Genomic DNA, 26,350 nt, shown 5'->3' with positions numbered 1-26,350 from the left:
AAAGCCTTTGACTGTGTGGATCACAATAAACTGGAAAATTCTGAATGAGATGGGAATACCAGACCACATGACCTGCCTCCTGAGAAATCTGTTTGGAGGTCAGGAAGCAACAGTTAGAACTGGGCATGGAAAAATAGACTGGTTTCAAATTGGGAAAGCAGTACGTCAAGGCTGTATATTGTCACCCTGCTTATTTAACTTCCATGCAGAGTACATCATGAGAAATGCTGGGCTGGAAGAAGCACAAGCTGGAATCAAGATTGGTGGGAGAAATATCAATAACCTCAGATATGCAGATGACACCACCCTTATGGCAGAAAGTGAAGAGGAACTAAAAAGCCTCTTGATGAAAGTGAAAGTGGAGAGTGAAAAAGTTGGCTTAAAGCTCAACATTGAGAAAACTAAGATAATGGCATCTGGTCCCATCACTTCATGGGAAATAGAAGGGGAAACAGTGGAAACAGCGGCAGACTGTACTTTTTTGGGCTTCAAGGTCACTGCAGATGGTGATTGCAGCCATGAAATTAAAGGACACTTATTCCTTGGAAGAAAAGTTATGGCCAATCTAGACAGCTTATTAAAAAGCAGAAACATTACTTTGCCAACAAAGGTCCGTCTAGTCAAAACTGATTTTTCTAGTAGTCAAGTATGGATGTGAGAATTGGACTGTAAAGAAAGCTGAGCATCAAAGAAGTGATGCTTTTGAACTGTGGTGTTGGAGAAGACTCTTAAGAGTCCCTTGGACTGCAAGGAGATCCAACCAGTCTATCCTAAAGGAAATCAGTCCTGACTATTCATTGGAAGGACTGATGCTGAAGCTGAAACTCCAACACTTTGGTCACCTGATGTGAAGAACTGACTCATTTGAAACTGACCCTGATGCGGGAGGAGAAGGGGACGACAGAGGATGAGATGGCTGGATGGCATCCCTGACTCGATGGACATGAGTTTGAGTGAACTCTGGGAGTTGGTGATGGACAGGGAGGCCTGGTGTGCTGCAGTCCATGGGGTTGCAAAGAGTCGGACATGACTGAGCAGAGCAGCACAGGGTTTTCCATAATATTGTAAGCTATAGCCTATGAGTTGTCTTATAGATACCCAAATCCCCACCAGGTGGAGAAGTAAACTACGTGATGACCAGATTGTAGCTGTGACATAAAGTTTGATGCAATTCCAAGAGCTGGCCTCCAAGAAATGCAAACTAACTGACCCTGGAACTGAGGATTAACTGTGCTTAAAACAATTAAAATGATGCTTGGTCAGACCACTGATGACCAATTTCAAGATGACTGTTGTAGCTAACTGTGCTGTTTCTGCATGTAGACCCCTCCCTCAGCCTATAAAAGCTCTTGCCCGTTGATTGTCAGTGGGGGGATTCGGCCTTTGGACACGTGTCCCCCTCCCCCTCAATCCCGAATTGCTGGCATCTGAAATTAAGCAAACTTTTCTGTCCATCAGCCTGGCTTCTCTATTGGCTTTTGAGCGGAGAGCATCGGACCCCAGTTTCGGTAATGGTTCTACAGCTTGGAATCTGGGATAGGTTGTCAAGACCCCCATGGGTGCATACCTGCTACCCCAGAAATGCAGTATGAGCAAAGCCAACTTCTGTGGTTGAAAACTACTGTGGTCACTCCCCCAGCATTTTATTTGGAAAAATTTGAGAGTAAAGTTGAAAGAGCGGGACCATCAACACCTCACTTAGCCTCACCAATTGGTTGCATTTTGCTCCCACATTTATTTAATTGCTCTTGGCCCCTCTATGTTTGCTGGACCGTTTGAGAGTGACTAACTGGCGTAAGGATGGTGCACTCCTAAATAGTTCAACATTATATCCCAAGAAAAGGGTCTTTCTCCTCTATCAATACAATGATCATATCCACAAATATAACATTGATAGAAGAATATTATTTAGCATACAGTTCATATTCAAATTGCTTTCATAATCATATCCTTTGTACATTATTTTCCTTTCTGATCCAAGATCCAAGCAAGGATCAAACAGGTGATAGTTGCATGTCTTTCCCTTCTCCTTTAATTTAAAACAGGTCCTTGACTTTTTTTGGTCCATCTTCCATGAAAGTGGCATACATACACTTTAAAATTAATTTTTATGAGAGTAGAGCTGGAGAAGGAAATGGCAACCCACTCCAGTGCTCTTGCCTGGAGAATCCCAGGGATGGGGGAGCCTGGTGGGCTGCCGTCTATGGGGTCGCACAGAGTCGGAAATTACTGAAGCGACTTAGCAGCAGCAGCATAGTCGCTTTACAATGTTGTGTTGGTTTCTACTGTACAGCAAAGTGAATCAGCTGTACATATACACATACCCTTCTTTTTCTTCCCATGTACGTCACCACAAAGCATGAGTAGAGTTCCTTGAGCTATACAGTAGGCTCTCATTAGTTATCTTTCACACGTGGTATTGAAACTGTTATTTTTGAAGAATTCAAGCAAGCTGCTTTAAAAAATGTATCATTTTTGAACATATCTGATTATTCTTCCTCATAATTCTTTAGATTCAGGGTCAGCATTTACAGTAGGAATACTTCATTGGTGATGTGGTTTATTTCACAACTGGGAGGCACAGACAATGTTAGATTGTCTCATTTTGTGTGACGAGAGGGTTTACTATTATGTTAAGGTGGTATCCACTGGGTTTCTCCATCGAAAAGTTTCCTTTATCCCTTTATATTTTGTCAGTAATCTGTGGTGCAATATCTGTATCTTGATCCTGAACAACTTTCCCCATTGGTTTTAGCATCCATGGATGATCCCTTCCGGAATGAATCATTGCACTGCTTTTGTGGGATGGCTGATCTCCCTCCATTCTGTAATTCCTACTTTGGCATTCTTTTGTAAAGAAAACGTCTTCTCCACTCTCTGCTCCCATTTATCTTTGAGTATCACTACGAGTTCATGGATTTCTAACACATATAACATTATAATCCTTCATCATTATTCTTTCTGTTATTTAAACTATCCTAAATTTGTACAATGAGAGCCCCCATTCAAACTGAATCCTGTGTTCTCAATTAGGATAAAGACATATTTGGGGGGATTCTTGACCAAAGATCCATCTCAGGTAGGTCTCTCAAGTTCTCTAAAACTGCATCACCTCTCTTAGAAAGTGAAGATTATTATGGTTATTGTGTGAGTCAGTTGTAATTGATTGATTGGTGTGTTCAACCTTGCAATAGGTTGAGTATTTGTTCGACATTATCATCACCAACATCCTTCCAAACGAATTAATTTCTATGAGACTTGCGACTTCCAATTACTGCTTCCGATGCAATTTATGAGTAAACTTGCTTAAATTTACATTCTGAAGCTTTAAGTATTGCTCTTCTGAAGGCAACTAGATGGGGTTAAATGGGGACAAACTCTAGTGAAACAGTTTTACTAGAAAGACAGCTTCACTAGTGAAACAAAGACCGCCAAGGGAATAACTGTACACAGATTTAAGGAGGAAGCAAAAGATACACTTCTCCCATACATACACATCATACAAATATATCGACATATGTATATTTCGTGCTTTGAAACAGAATCTTAAATGAGTAAAACTCGGACTGGGTATAAATTCAAGGTAGGACACTTACACTTCTCCTTTAAAAACTGAAGGTAATTACCCTGTGCAATTGTGAATGTAAAATTTAGGCCAAGGAGACAGATCTATTAAGGAACAGAGTAACTTTTTTCTTCCAGTTTTTATAGCTAATGTGCAACACTGTTTAAGGTGTACAGCATAGTGATTCAATATATGTATATGTAATGCAAAATGATTACCACAATGTTTAGTTCACATCCTTCACCTCACATAGTTTCAAAAACAAAACAGTTGCCCTTGTGATGAGGACTGTAAGAATTTCCTCTTTTGGAAACTTTCGAATACACCATATAGCATTGTTGATTACAGCCCCAGTACCTATTTATCTTACAACTTTGTACCTTGTGACCACCGTCCAATTTCCCCCACAGGAGGGAGCCTCATGGCGCCATCTGTTCCTTAGTCAGTACCGCCATCTGGTGGTGGTATGTTTCAATAGCAAGTCAAGAAGCAGATGGGGAAAACGCGTGGCGTGAATTTGTTACTGAAGTCAGTGTTAGTAGCTCAGTCGCTCTTTGCGACTCCATGGACTGAAGTCCACCAGGCTCTTCTGTCCATGGAATTCTCCAGGCAAGACTATGGAGCGGGTTGTTAATTTACACGATTTAAACGAAGCCGTAGCAGTGAACAACTTTGAATAACAGCATTTCCATACTTCATCTCCGAAAGGCTTACTTCAACAGCAGCAACATCCTAGTAAGACAAAGGAATCAGACACCACGCTGAATGCAAGCGCATTCATTCATTCAGCAAATATACATTGAGCACCCATTGTGTGCCACCCAGCATTCTGGGCGCTTAGGGTTCATCAGTGAACAGGAGACAAAAATTCCACCCTTTAACATGGGTTCCTTTTACCATGCTCTCTATATAGTACGGGAGAAGGAAATGGCTACCCACTCCAGTATTCTTGCCTGGAGAATCCCATGGACAGAGGAGCCAGGTGGGCTGCTGTTCCTGCGGTGGCACGGAGTCGGACACAACTGAAGCGACTTAGCATGCATGAATGCATTGGAGAAGGAAATGGCAACCCACTCCAGTGTTCTTGCCTGGAGAATCCCAGGGACAGAGGATCCTGGTGGGCTGCCGTCTATGGGGTCTATGGGGTCTGAGTCGGACACGACTGAAGTGACTTAGCAGCAGGAGCTATATAGTATTTAAACTAGTCTAGATAATTTGTAAAGCACTCTATGGATTACAAAATTCCCTCCAAGTCAACAGGAGTTGTTTTGAGGTCTATATTCAGTTCAGTTCAGTTCATTTCAGTAGCTCAGTCGTGTCCGATCCTTCGCGACCCCATGAATCGTAGCACGCCTTGCCTCCCTGTCCATCACCAACTCCCGGAGTTCACTCAGACTCACGTCCATCGAGTCCGTGATGCCATCCAGCCATCTCATCCTCGGTTGTCCCCTTCTCCTCCTGCCCCCAATCCCTCCCAGCATCAGAGTCTTTTCCAATGAGTCAACTCTTTGCATGAGGTGGCCAAAGTACTGGAGTTTCAGCTTTAGCATCATTCCTTCCAAAGAAATCCCAGGGTTGATCTCCTTCAGAATGGACTGGTTGGATCTCCTTGCAGTCCCACGGACTCTCAAGAGTCTTCTCCAACACCACAGTTCAAAAGCATCAATTCTTCGGCACTCAGCCTTCTTCACAGTCCAACTCTCACATCCAAACATGACCACAGGAAAAACCATAGCCTTGACTAGACGGACCTTAGTCGTCAAAGTAATGTCTCTGCTTTTGAATATACTATCTAGGTTGGTCATAACTTTTCTTCCAAGGAGTAAGCGTCTTTTAATTTCATGGCTGCAGTTACCATATGCAGTGATTTTGGAGACCCCCCCACAAAAGTCTGACACTGTTTCCGCTGTTTCCCCTTCTATTTGCCATGAAGTGATGGGACCAGATGCCATGATTATCATTTTCTGAATGTTGAGCTTTAGGCCAACTTTTTCACTCTCCTCTTTCACTTTCATCAAGAGGCTTTTTAGTTCCTCTTCACTTTCTGCCATAAGGGTGGTGTCATCTGCATATCTGAGGTTATTGAGATTTCTCCCAGCAATCTTGATTCCGGCTTGGGTTTCTTCCAGTCCAGCGTTTCTCATAATGGACTCTGCATATAAGTTAAATAAGCAGGGTGAAAATATACAGCCTTGATGTACTCCTTTTCCTATTTGGAACCAGTCTGTTGTTCCATGTCCAGTTCTGACTGTTGCTTCCTGACCTGCATACAGATTTCTCAAGAGGCAGGTCAGGTGGTCTGGTATTCCCATCTCTTGAAGAATTTTCCACAGTTTATTGTGACCCACACAGTCAAAGGCTTTGGCATAGTCAATAAAGCAGAAATAGATGTTTTTCTGGAACTCTCTTGCTTTTTCCATGATCCAGCGGATGTTGGCAATTTGATCTCTGGTTCCTCTGCCTTTTCTAAAACCAGCTTGAACAACAGGTAGTTCACGGTTCACGTATTGCTGAAGCCTGGCTTGGAGAATTTTGAGCATTACTTTACTAGCATGTGAGATGAGTGTAATTGTGCGGTAGTTTGAGCATTCTTTGGCATTGCCTTTCTTTGGGATTGGAATGAAAACTGACCTTTTCCAGTCCTGTGGTCACTGCTGAGTTTTCCAAATTTGTTGGCATATTGAGTGCAGCATTTTCACAGCATCATCTTTCAGGATTTGAAACAGCTCAACTGGCATTCCATGATTTCCACTAGCTTTGTTCATAGTGATGCTTTCCAAGGCCCACTTGACTCCACATTTCAGAATGTTTGGCTCTAGAATAGTGATCACACCATCATGATTATCTGGGTCATGAAGATCTTTTTTGTACAGTTCTTCTGTGTATTGTTGCCACCTCTTCTTAATATCTTCTGCTTCTGTTAGGTCCATACCATTTCTGTCCTTTATCGAGCCCATCTTTGCATGAAATATTCCCTTGGTATCTCTAATTTTCTTGAAGAGATCTCTAGTCTTTCCCATTCTGTTGTTTTCCTCTGTTTCTTTGCATTGATCGCTGAAGAAGGCTTTCTTATCTCTTCTTGCTATTCTCTGGAACTCTGCATTCGATGGTTATATCTTTCCTTTTCTCCTTTGCTTTTCGCCTCTCTTCTTTTCACAGCTATTTGTAAGCCCTCCCCAGACAGCCATTTTGCTTTTTTTGCATTTCTTTTCCATGGGGATGGTCTTGATTCCTGTCTCCTGTACAATGTCACGAACCTCATTCCATAGTTCATCAGGCACTCTATCAGATCTAGGCCCTTAAATCTATTTCTCACTTCCACTGTATAATCATAAAGGATTTGATTTAGGTCATACCTAAATGGTCTAGCGGTTTTCCCTGTTTTCTTTAATTTGAGTCTGAATTTGGTAATAAGGAGTTCATGATCTGAGCCACAGTCAGCTCCCGGTCTTGTTTTTGTTGACTGTATAGAGCTTCTCCATCTTTGGCTGCAAAGAATATAATCAATCTGATTTCGGTGTTGACCATCTGGTGATGTCCATGTGTAGAGTCTTGTCTTGTGTTGTTGGAAGAGGGTGTTTGCTATGACCAGTGCATTTTCTTGGCAAAACTCTGTTAGTCTTTGCCCTGCTTCATTCTGTATTCCAAGGCCAAATTTGCCTGTTACTCCAGGTGTTTCTTGACTTCCTACTTTAGCATTCCAGTCCACTATAATGAAAAGGACATCTTTTTTGGGTGTTAGTTCTAAAAGGTCTTGTAGTTCTTCACAAAACCGGTCAACTTCAGCTTCTTCAGCGTTACTGGTTGGGGCATAGACTTGGATAACTGTGATATTGAATGGTTTGCCTTGGAGACGAACAGAGATCATTCTGTCATTTTTGAGATTGCATCCAAGTACTGCATTTCGGACTCTTTTGTTGACCATGATGGCTACTCCATTTCTTCTGAGGGATTCCTGCCCGCAGTAGTAGATATAATGGTCATCTGAGTTAAATTCACCCATTCCAGTCCATTTTAGTTTGCTGATTCCTAGAATGTCAACATTCACTCTTGCCATCTCCTGTTTGACCACTTCCAATTTGCCTTGATTCATGGACCTGACATTCCAGCTTCCTATGCAATGTTGTTCCTTACAGCATCGGACCTTGCTTCTATCACCAGTCACATCCACAGCTGGGTATTGTTTTTGTTTGGCTTCATCCCTTCCTTCTTTCTGGAATTATTTCTCCACTGATCTCCAGTAGCATATTGGGGGCAGCTGCAACCCGGTGCACTAAGCACAGCTGAGAAGAGTTACCCCACATCCGAGTTCAGTGGCGGCCGGGAGGAGACACCCCGTGTCTGAGGTCAGGGGCGGTGACCCTGAGGAGCCACCCCAAGCCCAAGGCCAGGGGCAGCAGCTGGGAGGAGCCACCCGCGCCCGAGGCCAGGGCCGATGGCCAGGAGGAGCAACCTGAGGAGCGGTGGCTGCGCAGGCACAGGAGGGCCCAGAGGAGCCATCCCATGTTGAAGGTCAAGAACGGCCGTGGTAAGGAGATACCCCTCGTCCAAGGTAAGGAGCAGCGACTGTGCTTTGCTGGAGTAGCCATGAAGAGATACCCCACGCCCAAGGTAAGAGAAACCCAAGTAAGATGGTAGGTGTTGCAAGAGGGCGTCAGAGGGCAGACACACTGAAACCATACTCACAGAAAACTAGTCAATCTAATCACACTAGGACCACAGCCTTGTCTAACTCAGCCTTGTCTAATGAAACCAAGCCATGCCCGCGGGGCAACCCAGGATGGGCGGGTCATGGTGGAGAGGTCTGACAGAATGTGGTCCACTGGAGAAGGGAATGGCAAACCACTTCAGTATTCTTGCCTTGAGAACCCCATGAACAGTATGAAAAGAGGTCTATATTACTATTGGCTAAATATAGGCAAAAGCCTTGCAGACAAAGGTCTGTATAGTCAAAGCTATGGTTCTTCCAGTGGTCATGTACAGATGTGAGAGTTGGACCATAAAGCAGGCTGAGTGCTGAAGAATTGATTCTTTTGAATTGTGGTGTTGAAGACTCTGGAGAGTCCCTTGGACAGCAAGGCGATCAAACAAGTCAATTCTAAGGAAATCAACTCTGAATATTCATTGAAAGGACTAATGCTGAAGCTGTAGCTCTACTACTTTGGCCACTTGATGCAAAGAGCCAACTCACTAGAAAAGACCCTGACGCTGGGAAATATTGTAGGTCAGAGGAGAAGGGCACGACAGAGGACAAGATGGTTGGATGGCATCACTGACTCAATGCACATGAGGTTAAGCAAACTCCCTGAGATGGTTGAAGGACAGGGAGGCCTGGCCAGCTGCACAGTCCATGGCGTCGCAAAGAGGACACGACTTAGCGACTGAAAACAACAAAGAGAAGCCGGGTGCAGACCCGCTCAAATCACCCTAAAAATTAAGCCTTGCGAAACCGAGAGTTAAGCCACAGCAGAGGATGCCATCGGCGTGGTCGGCCGGGCTGCATGAAAGTAAGAGTAAACAGAAGCCACCTTTCCTCGATTTTTCTCCCCAGAAACATGTTTTGTGAGCACTAAAGGTTTCACCTCTTGGCCTTTTGGCTAAGGTCAAGTGGTGGCTCAGACGGAGAGCGTCTGTCTATAATATGGGAGACCTGGGTTCGATCTCTGGGTCGTTCTCTGGAGAAGGAAATGGCAACCCACTCCAGTACTCTTGCCTAGAAAAATCCCATAGACGGAGGAGCCTGCTGTCCGTGGGGTCGCAGAGTTGGACACGACTGAGCGACTTCACTTTTTCTTTCTAAGGGTCTCGCCAGCCAGCCAGGCTCGAGCCCGCGGCGGACAGAGGGTGGCAGCACGTGTCGGGGTCTGCGGCTCCAAACGAGACGTTTGTCCCGCCTGCGGAGCCCAGGGTCCGCGAGTCACTCTCCGCGCTCCCGGAACAAACCCGGATCCAGACGCCGGACCTCCGGCGACTGACTCGCAGCGAGGCTCGAGCGCGCCCCCTAGCGGCGGTTGCCGTCCGAGAGCCGGGCCCGGAACGAAACTGTCGGGCGGAACACAGAGTGCGCGCCCGAAGTTTCCGGGGAAGAGGACGGAAAAGGACCTGCGGGCGGAGGTTCCTGCCGCCGCGGAGGAGGCAATGGCGGTGGTGGTCTGGGGGCTGCGGCTCTGGCGGGCCGCCCCCAGCGGCGGGGCTGCCTGGAGTGAGTTATCAGCGGCCGTGCGGACGAGGAGGCAGGCTTAGAGGACCGTGTCTGTTCAGGCTGGACCCCAAGCGGGTCCTAGGGGGGAGTCCCGCGGGGTTGAGGGGGCGGAGGCGGGTGTTTAAATCTGCCGCCTCTCCCGGCCTTGGGCTCCAAATCTCGGGGAGCTGACGTTAAGGGCCCTTGGAGAAGCTTGGGGCGCCCCCTGAGAGGGAGACCACGTCCTGGTGCATAAGTGCCCTTGTTTTCCCATTGAACTCGTGCACGCCTTGCCAAATCGCTGTTTTGGGGTTTCGGAAAAAACAAACAAAAAACAGCCTTTCTCCCTCTAGATATGGAACGATTTGGCGTGGGACCTTCAGTCTCTTGGAGCTTTCTTGTAGCCAAGACCTTTTCAAAGCGACAAACTTTGCTCAACTTTGCCTTGACTGGTCTGGTTTTTGACTCCGCTTCCTGGTTACCTTTTTCTTGCTCCTTATTGTTTGTAAAGCACAGATTGGAATTCGACGGAGGAAACTGGTGAGAAGTGGAGATCTGATGGTCAAAGCAAAGTGGAAATAAAGGCGCGGATCTGGGCAGGCTGCGATTCTCTTGCGTTGTCGTTTTAATTAATAATTGTTACAAAGTGGACCGCTGAGCTCATTTCGGCAAATAGCATTGAAAACTCCCTTGCCTTCTATTCTTTCCCGGCTGGAGGAGGGCGATGGCAGGAGTGGAACAGGGCGGCTGCAGGATGTATTCACATTTATTGTAACTTCCTCATAGGGTCTGTGGCCACATCACCTGCTTCTCAGCTGTCACCGACCGAACTGATACAAATGCAGAATGATCTCTTTAACAAAGAGAAAAACAGGCAGCTGTCACTAACTCCCCGAACTGAGAAGATTGAAGTGAAACACGTTGGTAAAACTGACCCTGGCACTATCTTTGTGTTGAATAAAAACGTTTCCACTCCTTATAGCTGTGCCATGCGTAAGTAACGGATCAGGGTCCCATTTTGATGATTTTAAATAAGAAAGGAGAAAAACTGGTGCAGAGGAGACAAGATGTTGTAATTGCTCCCTGAACTCCCCAGTATCTAGCTTCTTCCTGTGTGTTCACTGTTGACTTAGGTGTTGAGAATACTAGGGGTCGGGTGGGTATTGTAATGCACAGGTTGTCCTGGGACTTGCTTGAATCTGGCTGAGTTTAGAGTGCTGTCATAGTGGCAGATCTGAAAGTATAACTACTCTTGTGCTTGCCCTTTTTAGAGACACTCTTGGTGTAATGGGGGTAGTCCCCATGTGAGTCCCCTTAGAGGATTTTGAGACAAGGGGGACTGCCCTGACCTCATGATCAGCTATTTTTTTGGCCTTCTTTTCCTTTTATGAGCTCACTGCTTGCCTTGTGTGTGTGTTGTGTCTTTGTTTATTTGTAGTAAATATGTGAGTGCATGGCGTGAGTGTGATTGGGGTAAAAATACTTCTTATGTTCATATATTAAAGAAGATAATAATGCCTTGTGTGTGTGATCTGGTTTGGAAATGAAGGGAGTAGGGCCTCTGTATTATTTTCGATCAAAATTCTTTTGTAGTAACTTTGATAGAACTGGTAATGTTTAAATTCCGAAAGAACAAAAAGTCGATTTGTAAGTCTTGCATGCTCATTCGAATATGACTATCTGCATTGTTCAGGCTCTTGGAAAACTTAGTGATGATTCCATTTGAGTGATTAACATTAGTTAAAAGCTTAAGGTGACCTACAGAGTGTGTACTCTCAATCTTCCTTTACTTTGGCACTTGAATTAGTACTTACAGTTGCTTTCTTGTTTGGCGAGCATTTATTGAACCTCTGCTATAGGATAGGTATTAGGAATACAGAGGAGGCTAAGACAAGGCCCTTAAGTGGTTTTACACATTTCACATGTAGAGATGGAGCCTCTGAACACTCCCAGCATAATGCCTGCCCTCAGACTTGTTTCTCTCTCATACTGTCAGTTGTTCAGTACCTTTTTTTTTTTTTAATCTTTTTTTTTTTTTTTCTTTATTGACTACCTGTTATATTTGAGGCCTGGTGCTAGGCTCTAGATAAATTGAGCAAAAATAGGCATGATCCCTGCCTTAGGGAGCTTATTGAGATGCTATGGTTGGACCACTTCTGTGAATATCTTTGTACTCAAAAAACATCTAATCAGGGATGAAGTTGCATTCTGGAGTCATATAACAGACCAGAGCTGATCTGCTTATGTGTGAATTCATACTGATTACTAAAAACTGCTAACTATTGTATTTAATTTAAGAGTCCACGTTAGGAAGGTAAGAGATAATTTGGAAGGAAGGCCCCAAACCCCTCTAGAACAGACTTACTGTGGATGTATATTTTTATATTTTCTCTTCTATGTTGTGTGTGCATATATCCAGATATATCCATGATGCTGCTCTCTGAATATTTAAGTGTAGCTCTTGGCAGATTATTTTATTACTTAATTAACAGATTAATTTCAGGTTAGACTTAGCCTTAATGATTTTTGCTTGGGTAATTTTGTTAATAATTAACAATACACTGAATGTGCTGGAAATTATTTTTTATTAGCTACAAATTTTTTTTCCCCTCATAAAAGACAGCTTGCCAAATCTTGCCTTTCTGTCTTTTTATTTCTTAACGTAGCACTTAAACATGTAACTTTTCATGTGGGTTTTGTTAGAGTTAAATCTTCAGTCTGTTCTGAATTCCTAGATTTAAGTGAGTGGTACTGCAGGAAGTCTATTCTGGCTCTCGTGGATGGACAGCCTTGGGACATGTATAAACCTTTGACCAAGTCCTGTGAAATTAAATTTCTAACTTTCAAAGATGATGATCCAGGAGAAGTCAATAAGGTATTTCTGCCTCTGCATTCTTTTGTCCTCCTCCCCCCAGTTTTTCTTCCCCCTTTTATTAAAATCTGTTTACTTTGGAGTATGCTTGTACTGTGCTACGTTGCCTTGGTCCTGTTCGACTCTTTGTGACCCCATGGACTGTAGCCTACCAGGCTCCTCTGTCCACAGGATTCTCCAGGCAAGAGTAGTGGAATGGGTTGCCATGCCCTTCTCCAGGGCATCTTCTAACCCAGGGCTCAAACCCAAATCTCTTGCTTTGCTGGCGGATTCTTTACTGCTGAACCACTGGGGAAGCTCCTATGGAGTTAAATATGCCCAAAGTCAAATGTTGTACTATACTAATCAGGGTTTTAATTGGTAGATAAGGCATTTTCATAGTTCAGAAATCCTCAGTGGCATTCATATCTGTATTTTGGTTTGAAAAAACTATATGATGTGTCTTTCACATTCATATCTTTGTTCAGCTTAGTTTTATTAATCACCCTGTATATTGCAGTAATTTTTTTCTTGCTTTTGACCATCTGTTCTATATTATTTCAATAACTTTTTAACTTCTCTCCCTCCCTCCCTTTTTTATCTGAAAGTCTTCCTTAATAGTCTTGCAAAAGTTTTGTTGGATGTTGTGACTGATCCCTAAAGCACTTGCCTACCTGATAACCTTTCATGTAACTTTCCTGGCCTTGCGTGGACCCTTCTCTGACCCCCACCTGCTCTTTGAACTTTAGTTTCCACAGCATCTTTCCACTTCCTCTCTGCTCCAGCCACACTGGAGGACTTGGACAATAATGGTTTCTGCTCTGTTGTTGTCCTCCTTGATTTGAGTATTCTCTTTCCTCCCTGTTAAAATCCTGTTTATCTTTTATAGTTAAGTTAAAATGTAATCTGCTCTGTGGAACCTTCTCAGTGTCTTCTTGTCAGATGAATCCCTCTTCTGGGTCTCAGAACAGTTGTGTAGTGTCTCTCGACACAGTATTTTGATTTTCCCTTGTAATATGAGCTGTTGAATGCATTGGATTCTTGGCTCTGCACAGACAGGGATCATGACCCTTACTGGATCTTGTCCTTGACTTACATACAATAGGTGTTTAATAAATATTTGTTGAAATATTTAAAGAAGGAAATGATAAGCATGATAATTAAAGTAGCTAACATCAAACATTTATTGTCTATCAGACACTGTTTTAGGTGATTCCCAGATATTAACTCGTTTTAATCCTCATTAAAAAAAAAAATCCCATAAAATGTACTGTTATCCTCATTTTACAGATGAATAAACTGAGGCAAAGAGAGATGCAATAGCTTGACCAAAGTTACCAGTTTAGGAAGTGGCTGAGCCTGGATTTGAACCTAGGCACTGATTTTGAATTCCTCAGACATTAGAAACAATAAACTCAGGTAGATGAAAAAGAGCATCTTGCTGGCCTTCAAGGCCTGAATTTGTGTCTGTTTTTAGTGTATCTCTGTGATTGTGTAGAGCACATTCTGGAGTCTCTGTGAGCCCACTCTCGTCTAGGAAGGTCATGTGCCCTCTTATAGTAGTGCCAGTGCAGAGCTGCCGATGGGCAGGTGGGCTGCAGTACTGGTGTTCTCTTTCTGACTCTGTGATGGTTATTTTGAAGAAATATTAGTAAATCTTAGTAGTATTATGCTTACATATATTTTATTTTTCTAGGCTTATTGGCGTTCTTGTGCGATGATAATGGGCTGTGTGATAGAGAGGGCATTCAAAGATGAATATGTGGTCCATTTGGTCAGAGCCCCAGAGGTTCCAGGTGATGTATACATAGAAGCAAATAAACACATCCAGGTCTGCTTTTTGTATCTGAATATTTTGGTACCTGTGTTTAATGTCGTATAGAAAGTGACACTTAGTCGTGTCTGACTCTTTGCGACCCCTTCCAGGCAAGAGTACTGGAGTGGGTTGCCATTTCCTTTTCCAGGAGATTTTCCTGACCCAAGGATTAAATCCGAGTCTCCTGCATTGCGGGCAGAGGCTTTTACCTCTGAGCCACCAAGGAAGCCTGTCGTATAGAACTCAATTCTAATTTAATCTGGGATTCCCTGTGGCTCAGATGATAATTCTCCTGCAACGCAGGAGACCCAGGTTTGATCCCTGGGTGTGGAAGATCCTCTGGAGAAGGAAATGGCAGCCTCCTCAGTATTGCCTGGAGAATTCCACCGACAGAGGAGCCTGGTTGGCCACATTTCATAGGGTCACAGAGTCGGACATGATGGAGCAACTGACATTTTTTGAGCAACTTTCATTTTTTCTAATTTAATCTAATGTAAATTACCATCATATATACATTCCATTCACTGTAGGTAACAGAATTCCTCTTATTGCTGTCATATTCCGTTTATTAGAATTCAATTATTAACCTAATAGAACTAGAGGAGATTATTTCTCTGTGCATTTCATGTAACTATACTGTGTCAGTATTTATTTATTATCATTTAAAGTATTTATTTCCAAACAATGTGTGAAGGAGGAGGAGATGCGAGTATAAGTAGACTTCTATAGAAAACTCTGTTTAGGTGGTACCATTTCACCAGAAATAGCCCTAACACTGGAGAGGAACACCATTTTGGGGAGGTGGAAGAGTTCATATTCTTTCATGTAGTAGGATCACATGTGGTTTTTTTTTTTTAAAGGTAGAAGTTTATATGCCAAAAAATATTTGATTCGGCAATAAATGATTCTAAAAACAAAACAACAAAAAACTAATCTTTATTAAAAGATACTAAAAAATTAAACATTTCATATCCATTTGGTTATTCACCTACTTGTTAAATATTTTATTCTTTAGGAGTTTTTATGTCTAGTAACTGTTTTGATCATCAGAGAAATCTCTGTGGTGATAATATTCCTGAAGAAAATGTGAGTGGTTAAAAAATACTGGTGATGTTGGGTTAACAAAAAGGTGAGATAATTTGATGTCAGAGTTGGTAGAGGTCTGACAGGCAGCTGGAGTAATGGTAACAGTTTTATAATTTGTAGTGTTGGGAGAGATTGTTCACTCTTCACATTAGGGTCTAAATATTCATTTGTGTTAAATTAGTAACTTCATACCCTAACAGATAACTTTGCTTTTTTATTTTGGTTGGGTTCACAGTAATCGCTGGAGCCTTCTGCTATGATGTTGTTTTGGATAAGAGACTTGATGAGTGGATGCCAACAAAAGTAAGCCTGCTCTTTAGAGTATTAGAGTCTGTGCCTTTCTTTGTTAGAATGATTCCTGTGTTAGTATTGTTGAATGATACTCTGTGTTGAGAATGTTTAAAAGATCAGTCATTCAATCTTTTTTTTTTGTAAGTGTATTTAAGACAGAGGTATATGGTTGAGGGTATTCACCGCAGCATGGTGCCCAGAATATAAAATATAGAAGCTTAACTATCTTGGATCCCCAGAGCACACTTTGAAAATCACTACTCTAAACCTGTTAAAGCCTATTGCATGCCGAGTTCTTCCAATAAACAAGGATTACATTGAGAGTGGTGGTGATGGTGGTTGGGGAAGGGGTGTGAATTAAAAAACATCAGACTTTGAGAAAGCTAACCCGAAAAGCAGCAGACTACATAGCAACAGACCAGCCTGTTCTGGAATGGTCTGCCTTCTTAACGAGGGCAGCGATGCTTTGTTGCTCTGGGGCTCGGGGAGCGCCAGGAGCCTGGCTGACAGAAGTGGGTCTGCGTCAGATGCTGGGTACATAGGGGGCGCTGATGGCTTTTGAAAGTTAAACCTAGTGACTTAGTTATGACTGGGGAGAACGGACAGATGCCTAATTAAGCAAAACTGTATGTCCTACAGTGGGAGTTTGGAAGTCAGGAAAGGGGAGGCAGTGTAGTGTGCCACTTTATCAATTTCGCTATGTCCATTGTTTTCACAGTTTAATGTCTCTAAAACAAATATGTCTTTTGTTTGTTTCTGTAACTTTTCTTAAACTTTTTTAGTTGAAGAAAATTATAGATACTTGTGGAGTTGCCTGGTAGCTCAGCTGGTAAATGCAAAGCAATGCAGGAAACCCCGGTTCAATTTCTTGGTGGGAAAGTTCCCCTGGAGAAGGGATAGGCTACCCACTCCAGTATTCTTGGGCTTGCCTGGTGGCTCAGACGGTAAAGAATCCGCCTGCAATGTGGGAGACCTAGATTGGATCCCTGGGTTGGGAAGATCCCCTGGAGCAGGGCCTGGCAACCCACTCCAGTATTCTTGCCTGGAGAATCCCCATGGACAGAGGAGCCTGGCGGGCTACAGTCCATGGAGTCACAAGGAGTCGGACACCACTGAGCGACTAAGCACAGCAACAGTGGAGTTGTAGGTAATAATATGTGGAGGTTCCATGTTTCCTTGACTCCCTCTTCCCCAGTGTGTCATCTTGCAGACCGCAGTACCACGTGACCACAACCAGGATATTGGCACTGATACAGCCAAGATGCAGAACGTTTCTGTCACTGCCAGAATTTCTCTTTAGTCTCTATCCTCCCCATCCTTAAACTGTGACAACCACTTATCTGTTCTCTATTTGTATAATTTTATCACTTCAAGAATGTTATGTAAATGAAGTCGTTCAGTATGTAATATTGGGGGATTGACTTTTTTCACTTAGTGTAATTCTCTGGAGCAAATGTGACTTAACAGTAGGTAGCATCTTACGATTATCACTGGTACTCTCTTTTCTCAGTGGTGCATCTTAGGTTTAGTGAAATAGTTTCTAAAAGCAAGAATTTCAGAGTTGCTGACTCCAAATGTTGGCTTTAAAAGTTATTTCTTAAATAATCTTGCCCTTATTGCTTAATATCAGAAGGGAGAGAGGAGAGAAACAGGAAGGAAGAAAGAGAGAGAGGGAAGAAAGGTGTTGGGAGAGATGGGGAGAGGGCCAGGGAGGGGTAAGAACGGTTTCTTCTTCATCTGTGAACTCGTGTCAGTATATTTCTTTTTTCCAAGTCTGTCAAGATTCTTCCTTTACTGAAGTTAAGTAAAAACTAAGGCAGTCAGAATTTAACTCTCATTGTCTGTGAAACTTGCTGCTACTTTTTTCCTTTTTTTTCCAAGATAAAACTTTAAAAAAGAAATGGACTAGCTCATCGGAGGCACTGTGGGGTTTGGTGGAAGGCTTTGAGAAAGTGGGGGAGAGTTACTTTCAAGCTATATTAAACCATGAATGTGTATTTGCAGGAAATTATCTCTTTAAGAATGAGAAGAGTCATTTCATTCAAAACAGTCTAATAGGTTTATAGAAAGAATTTTATTACAAAAATTATTTGCGCAATAGTGCTTGATCTTTCCTGTATTAGTAATGATTTATAGTATGAAAACTCAATTATAGTTTTTATTAAAATCTCATAAACATTGTTAATGTGTATTATTAATCATTTCAATTGTATTAAATAGACATTTTCATTAAACAGAAGTTTCTAGCATTGAATTTTGTGATATGTTTTGGACATGGCCAGTGATGACATTTACTACTGAAACTTTCTGAATCACATAATAAGTTTTTCCTCATGGATTTATTTAAAGAACTTAGTTTTACTCATAGTGTAAACAAAGTTTTGCATCTTACTATTTGCTTATTAGCATTTCTACTTCTTGCATCATTATTTTAATAAACATTTACAAGACTATATAAATGAAATGTTCATTAAAATTTCTTTGTAGGATTATCCTTAATAATTATTTCTAATATAGGATGATATTTAGTTACAAGTTAATTACAAGTTTTATAGTTTGTAGAGTTGGGAGAAATTGCTAATCATACATCTCATGGTTCAAGTATTCAGTTGGTGCAAATTAATGCTTCCTTTCCTAGCCAGTTGGCTTTTGCTTTTTGTTGTAGTTGGATTTATAACATTAAGCATACAGTTTTATCTGCCTTATAGAGAAGTGTTTTTAAGTAAATTATTGTAAAAGATTAGTACTTGTTTTCCATTAATACTTTTTTTTTCATTTTTAAGGAGAACCTGCGTTCTTTCACAAAAGATGCTCGTGCTTTAATTTATAAAGATCTTCCATTTGAAACCCTGGAAGTTGAAGCAAAAGTGGCATTAGAAATATTTCAGCACAATAAGTAAGTGTTGACTTCCTCTAAAACAAAAGTAAACCTCTGAAAGTTGTATATAATGAAGAAAATTCAGGTGTTTAAGAACTTTGATATTTGATGTACGTAGGACACGTTTTACTTTTTAGCTTTTACTTTTGTTCAGCTCACCATTTCCCTGAGAAGAAATGACCCCCTCCCCAGCTTTTGATTCTTTTCTTTCTTTGTTTTACTGTCTTTTTTTTTTTTGCCAGTTCTTCTCTTTATGTTACCATCGTGGTGTGTTCCCCTTGTTTCCTTTCACTGTGAAGGGGGTAGCCTGTGTGAAACTGTATTATTGTGAATTTAAACTTTATTTAAACTGTATTGCATTTGGCAACCTTTCCTTCCCGTCTTTCCACTTTTCAAATGAAAAGGGTAAGACAGCGAATGCCAGCTGTCCAGAAGCAGCTAACAGCCGAAGGAAAACGTTCACGTGGCCAGATCTTAGTCTTCCCTGTGGGAATTACTCCTCTGATGGATTTTCTTTGCCAACGTTTTTAATCGTGCCTGGCTTCTCAATTCCCTTTCTCACTCAGAAAACCTCCAACTTATCTTCTACTAATTATGAGAACATAAACTAAATTTTAATATTAATCTAACTAGAATCCATTAGAAGGGAAATCTCAGAATTTTTTCACTTGGACATGTCAGTGGTTGATGTCATTTACTAAGCTAGGGGATTCAGAAATGAGTTTGGTGAGAAAAGAGGTGGTACGTTTTTGTTCAGTTTGCGTATTTGGGAATGTAAGATGCTTGTTGAATACCCTGGTGAAGTCCAGAGTGTTTTGCATATACATTCAGGGCTCAGAAGAAGTATGTGGATGAGAAGCAGATATGTAGAAGATAAAAGCACAGAAGTGGTAGTTAAAGCTGTGCAGATCAAGGAACCAGCCCAGAGAGGATGCTTTGAGTGAAGAGAGCCGAGGGGCAGAGCTTGCAGGGCAGGGAGAGAAGGGTGACCAGAGTCACAGTAACGACAGTAGGGAATGCCACGGAAGCTGGTGGGAGAGAGCACCTTGAGAAGTGGAGGTGAGCCGTGGAAGTGAGGACCTAGACTGGCACCAAGGAGGCACCTGTGGGTACCGTGAGAACGTTATGGTGGAGTTGTGAGGCTGTGGCCAGACCGAAAAAGGTGAGATGTGAAAGGAGGCGGGAGGGGGAGGCGCCTAGTCTAACCCTCCCTTTCAAGCACTTTGGCTGAAGAGGAAGAGAGAGGGAAGTGGCTTTAAACACCTTTTTGTACATTTAGAATTAGAACTTTTTTTTTTTTTTTTTGCTGCTCTTTAGGTACAAAGTAGATTTCATAGAAGAGAAGGCATCTCAGAACCCTGAGAGAATAGTCAAGCTACACAGGTAAATAAAGATTAAATTGACCTCTATGCTAATTGAATGGAAGGTATAGTTTTATTGTTACTTGACTAGTATAAAACTGAATAAGATGAGTTTGTACCTTTATTTGTTGTTCTTTTATCTTATTTTCTGTTGCTTTGTTTAGTTTTTTGATATGGTGGTGATTGGAAGCTCTGTTATCTTCAGGAAGGGCTGTGGTTTCTCTTCCTCATTTTGCTGTTTGTAACTTTTATATTTGTATTTTACAAGTTGGAAAGCATTGTTAAAAAATGTAATTTTTAGAGTTAATTTTTAAAATGGGTGAAATATCCTTTGTTATGAATTGGTCATAATTCATATGAAGTCTGTATTCATATATATATATAGAAATATGATTACTGACTAATTAGTTACTACTTGTGTTACATGTAAGGAAGTCATATCACAGTGTGCTTTCTGATGCAGAGATGAGAGAGGTAAGACAGGGCATTAGCAAAAATGACTTCCTGGTCTGTATCTGTTTTTTCAGCTTAATGTTTTCTTGACTCAGACTCAACTTTTTTCCTCTAGGAAGCAGCTCTTACGGCACAACCTGGCCTACATACTAAAACTCTAAATTCTGCTGCATTAGTTGTTACAAGGTTATAGGTTATCAGATTTAGACATTGGATCCATTTGATGGCATAATACGTTCAGTGATCTTAAAAATCTTCAAAATTGTAGGAAGAAAAAGTTTTACCAATTTTAATTTTCAAAATTTTAGTCTCTTCACTTGAGATGGCTGTGTCAGGGTCTACTCCAGATCAAATTGATCCATAGGCATTATTCTTGATTAGGGATGTAGCAGCAAATAGAATGAATAGACTTTTTTTTTTACAAACTATTGTAAGTGATGTGATTTTATGATCTAATTTGTTTATTTTTAAAATCAAATCAGATTTGGTGACTTCATTGATGTAAGCGAGGGCCCTCTTATTCCAAGAACAAGTATTTGTTTCCAGTATGAAGTGTCAGCGGTTCACAATATTCAAGCCACCCAGTCGAGTCTTGTACGAAGATTCCAGGGTCTCTCTCTACCTGCACACTTAAGAGTAAGTAAAGCTGAAAGTTTCAGGTTATTCAGTTTGGGTGTGAGTGTAATTCCAGTCTTGATTTTTATATCAATTGGAAGGACATATGTTTTAATTTTCATTAAATTGTGTAACACTAATATTTCATCAACTTGGGTTTATGATTAAAAATAATTTTAGCCAGGATGTAAACAGATAATTTACAAAAGAAATATTAGTTGAAAAAATTAACTCAAATTGAGATAGTATTTTTAATGTTTCAGATTCATTCAGAAGAGGGTGCAGTGGGGAACATATTGATGGGACCTTCTGGAGTGCCCTGTGGCCTTATATTTGGCCTGTTCTTCTCCCTAATTTTGAGGATCTATGCCCCCTTCTCCTCCTGCCCTCAGTCTTTCCCAGCATCAGGGTCTTGGGGTATACAGTATATCTTTTCATTTATTTAAATCTTTCATCAGCATTTTGTAATTTTTACCACATGTGTTCTTTATGTGTTTGATTTTTTTCTCACATGCCTTCCTTTCCTAGCTCTCTCCATTTCAGTAAATGAACTGTCAGCTACCTGGCTATTGGAGGTAACCCTTGATTGTCTGGTTCCCATAGCCAGGCCCTATCCCATCCATCAGGAAGTTGACTCTTTAAAACACATCGTGAATGCATCCACAGCCAGCAGCTCATCTACTACTGCTCCCCACATCCTCTCCCTCTTTCTCTCCATTCTCCTTCCTTGCTTTTCATTCTTGCCTCCAAAGCACATTCTCTAATGAGTAGCCAAAGTGATCCTTTTAATATACACATCAGATCATGTAATTCCTATGCCCCAAACTTTCCAGTGGCTTCTCATGAACAAATGCTGACCCTTCGCCCTGTCTCACGAAGCCCTACATTGTGAGACTCCTGCCTTTCTTTGACTTCATCTCATACCGCTTTCTCCAGCCCCCATTATATTCCATTCAAACCTTAAAGTCTCTCACTGTAGCTCATTCTGCCTGAGCCAGGTACGGTTTTCCCTTGAAATATACCACTCTTTGCTCTTTTAGTAATTTTACCTTTTATCAGATTTTTACCAGCTCATCCAGTTTGAAATAGTTCCTGACCCACCCACATCCCTGAGTATCACCTTCAGCGATTTAGTAAACACTGATGTGGTCATTTTGCACTTTGCTATCTATTTTCATTTATGCATTCTGAAAATCCTCTGCTGCGTATGATTGTTAAGTATTAAGGAAATTGGTTCTATAACGTTACCTTTGTCTTTGTCAGTTTTTACTTGTTCTGTAGAAATCTACTAAAACTTCCAGGTCTGCTTTTGCGATGTGAGATGTCACAATTGGTTCTTTGTGTGTGTGTGTTAAATTTTTATTAGAGTATAGTTGGTTTACAGTGTCGTGTTAGTTTCTGCTGTATAGCAAAGTGTATCAGTTATACATACACACATATCCACTCCTTTAAAGATTCGTTTCCCATACAATAGAGTTCATTACGGAGAACTGAGAAGAATTCTTAATGAACCTTTCCTTGTAATTGCTTATGATTTGAACAATGACCAGTAGCATGTTGAAATTGGCTATTTAAGGAAAGAATTAGGGGTTAGTGGGAGAGATTTTTGCTTCCCATTAGAAGGAATGCTTTCTATGGTGGTACTGATTAAGAAGGACAAAGAATGGCATGTTCAGTCCTTAAGTCTCTTTTTCTTAACTGCTAAGCAAAGCAGCTGTCCTGTATAGTGTGTACCTTTTTTCCCTACTCAGACTCACTTTTGTGACCCCGTAGCCTCATCAGTACTGCCTAACTTTCCATGTATTTGTTTTCTGTATTTGTTTTGTTTAAAACCTATATAAAGACTCAGCCTCTTTGATTTTAACTTTGCTGCTTTATTTAATTCATAGTAAATCTTTTCTTTTCAAGGCACATTTTACCATATGGAATAAATTATTGGAAAGGTCTCAGAAAATGGTAAGTGTTTTTGACAGCGTGTGAATACATTTCTATGAAGAAATTTTCCTTGAAATTAAGCAACCACCACCACCACAACAACAAAATAATAAAGAAAAAGAGAAGGAAAGAAATTGGTTGTCTCATTAGCTAAATCAGTATTGTGGTTGTTGACCTTGTTTGGCAAAAGAAAAGTTATTTGGCAATTCTGTTTTTATTTGCTAATAACATGAGAGTGATACTGTAGGAACTTGAAGAAAAATAAAACTTACTGCTGTATAGCAGTAACAGTTCTTTATGGCTATAATGGTGTTAATTAAGTCTATGCTATATTTTTTTGTGAACTTAGTGAATATTTAAGATTTGCCACGTATGTTTTAAAGCTGCCTTGACAGTAGACACTTTAATATATAAATGTCCTGAAAAACCATTACCCAATTAAATATTTATTATTTTGCATGATGATGTGTACAGCTAGCCTTTAGTAATGACTTTACAGGTAGAATTTGCTATTTAGGCACTTAGCTATAATGTTCTTGTGCACAGATGATGTAATTTTCTTTTTCTCATTAGAAGAAAGTGTTTTTGAATAGATGGAATAGCTTTGTCTCTTTGGTTGGTAACAATGACCATTTTAGATTAGAGAAGAAAGGAATATATAAGAAATGTAGTAAGTAGTAGAGACAGGAGCCTAGAGTGTCTAGTGGAAGTCACTGAGTAGCTGTTTTACAATATTTATTTTGGTTCACTTTCCTCTTCCACTGTTTATTTTGCTTGTACAAAGGCAGTAGCTTAAACATATGGTTCGTTGATTTAACTACATAGCCTTGTTATGTGCCAGGGACTGTAGGTGCAATAATGAACAAGATCTACTTGCTGTCCTCAAGGAAGTTACTTGAACAGCATAACTAGACCTAGAAGCAGACAATTCAGGTGTACATGTGGGGCTCTGGCATAAAGAAAAGGACCCAAGCCAAGCCACTGCTTGGTTAAGGAGCATTCCCAATCGTTATTTCTTAAACTGGTTTTAAAGGGTGAATGGAAGTGGGCCAGGCAGGTGATTTGCTTGCAGATGGGTTTATCCCAGCAGAAGCTGCTTGTCTGAGAGGCTGGTGGAATCGAGTGCGTGGTGAATGTAAGAGGAATCTGGATGCACACTCACGTGTGGGATGGGTGATGAGTCTGTTGGAAATAGAATATGAGGGGCTTGTCTTTTGTGATGTGGAATTGGCATGCCCCTCCCGAAGATGATTGGAGAATTTGAGTAAGAAAGTGACCTATTGATAAAATCTTCCTGTTTACAAGCTCATTCTGGGGCCAGCATGGAAGATAACTGTGACTTAAGCCAGCAGCCCTCTAAGGAGTAGCAGATGACAAGACCCTGAAGTTCAAGCAGGGCAGTGAGAATGGCTGTGAGAGTTACGTAGGTGGAATTAGTAAGACTGTTGATCACATACGCAGGTGAGAGAAATATGGATTCTCTTATGCCTGGCTTGGGCGTCTGAGTGGAGCCCTTCACTGAGAGAGATGACGCAGGAAGTAGAGCAGGTTGTAGGGTGATGAGGAATGCCGTTTAGTTCTGTTTCCTGAGTGACATGTAACAAATACTAACATACAGATATGTATTCTACTAAACTTGTAGTATACTGTGTTCAAAATAGAATTAGATATTTTTCAACAAAATTGATTGATTTAAAATACTTTGTTGATTGCATTTTATAGATGAAAAATTCAGTGACGAACTTGAGAAGCCTAGATAAATGCCTCAGATTATGTTTTTAGTGAAATTGTACTTTACTTGATAATTTATATTGGGAACTTGGTTGTGTAAGTTTTCTTCTCTTTCTACTTAACTTTCTATAATTACTATTGAAAAAGAAAGGCAAAGGATTATTAAAAAAGAAAGACTGCAGTGATTTTAAACGGTGAGTGAATGGTAAAAGTAAAAGTGTTTATTAGAAAAGTAAAGTTATTTATGTTTTTACAGGTAACTGAAGATCAAACTAAGCCTACAGAGAAGAGTGCATCTACCTAGTGACTTCCTCAAATTTAAATACGTAGAGTAAATTAAAATAAAAGTTTTCTATGTGTGTTTGTGCGTGCTTATAAAATGAACTGTCTTTCTCTCCCTGAGATTTATACTGGTTTACTGTCTCCTTTCTCTAAAGGGTAAAACAGTAAAAATTTTACATAGAAACAAACCTGCCCCCTTCTACTATCTGGATTCAGCATTTTGGCATGTTTCTACTTTGAGGGCTTTTTTGTACATATATAAACATATATGTTGTTGTTTAGTTGGTAAGTCATAACCGGTTCTTGTGGCCCCATGGACTGTAGCTGCCAGGATCCTCTGTCCACGGGATTTCCCAGGCAAGAATACTGGAGTGGGTTGCCGTGCCATCCTGCAGGGGATCCTCTGACCCAGGGATTGAACCCGCGTCTCCTGCATTGGCAGGTGGATTCTTCACTGCTGAGCACCAGGGAAGCCCCTTAAACATATATGCACAGATAGAAAGTTAATCTTTTACAGACATAAATAGGATCGTACTAGTTTCCATTTTTCACTGTTTTAAACAGTGATGCAGTAAACATCTTTGTGCAAAATGGCATGTGTTTTGTGGATAGATAGATAAATTGCTACTGAGTAACTGTTTCCCATAAACAGGTCCTTGTGCTAAGCTTTTCGTATGGAATCTTGTATTTAATTCTCAGAACAGCCTGTTAATAAGGTGTTTCCAGTTTGCCAGTGAGGAAACTGGAATCTGGCAAGTATTAATAGGAAAGCTGGAGATTGGATCCAGGTGCTTTCACTCCCATACCCTTAACTCTTATGTACTGTGCTCTTGTTCATGTTTAACAGGTGCATATGAATTTGTGAATCTTTCAGAAGATACTGATGGAGTTATATGTTCGTTTGTTCCTTTATTTCCTAGTCCGTGGATGATCTCCTTCCTCTGGAGTCAGATTTTTTGCTTATCTCAATCTTTCATGTTTCGGGTTCCCCCTAACCATGCCCCACCCCCAAATCTAGCGACTGTTGGTTGTAGTTTTAGTTGAGAATGCAGCTGTAGGGAAGGAGATTGAGTGGTAGCTCTGTGGTATGGGTGAGGTTTGGCTTCTCTAAGGGTGAGTAGGTGAAGCTGGCTGTTAGGATGGGGATTTTTCTAGTGCTAAAATGAAGAACTTGTCAGTTTTGGTGACTAGTTTCTATGATGACTCTTCCGATTCTCTCTCGACTCTTGAACTTATTTTATGAGATCCCTCCAATATTTTACCTGTGGACCAATGTTAGACTCAGGCCTTGATGTATTTGGCAGT

At 41.1% G+C, this 26,350-nt stretch overlaps 1 protein-coding gene across 2 annotated transcripts; it reads left to right on the top strand.

Annotated features, from left to right (window-relative positions):
• Nucleotides 1-9,593: 9,593 nt before the first annotated feature.
• MRPL39 (mitochondrial ribosomal protein L39) lies at nt 9,594-25,147 on the top strand. Of its 2 annotated transcripts, XM_040227535.1 has the most exons (11): nt 9,594-9,767; nt 10,533-10,739; nt 12,482-12,621; nt 14,294-14,393; nt 15,735-15,802; nt 18,574-18,686; nt 19,986-20,051; nt 20,965-21,118; nt 23,006-23,053; nt 24,494-24,580; nt 25,020-25,143. In XM_040227535.1, the coding sequence occupies exons 1-11, from the start codon at nt 9,704-9,706 to the stop codon at nt 25,065-25,067; spliced, it is 1,095 nt and encodes a 364-aa protein (XP_040083469.1). In that variant the 5' UTR covers nt 9,594-9,703; the 3' UTR covers nt 25,068-25,143. The 2 variants fall into 2 exon arrangements, with proteins under 2 accessions (XP_040083469.1, XP_040083477.1); XM_040227543.1 differs by lacking the exon at nt 24,494-24,580 and having other exon boundaries at nt 9,630-9,767; nt 25,020-25,147.
• The last annotated feature ends 1,203 nt before the right edge of the window (nt 25,148-26,350 follow it).

This window comes from Oryx dammah, unplaced genomic scaffold (genome assembly GCF_014754425.2).
Source record: "Oryx dammah isolate SB20612 unplaced genomic scaffold, SCBI_Odam_1.1 HiC_scaffold_2, whole genome shotgun sequence".
NCBI classification, from domain to species: domain Eukaryota; kingdom Metazoa; phylum Chordata; class Mammalia; order Artiodactyla; family Bovidae; genus Oryx; species Oryx dammah.
The sequence above is the reverse complement of the archived record's forward strand: the minus strand, read 5'-3'. Positions and strand labels throughout refer to the sequence as shown.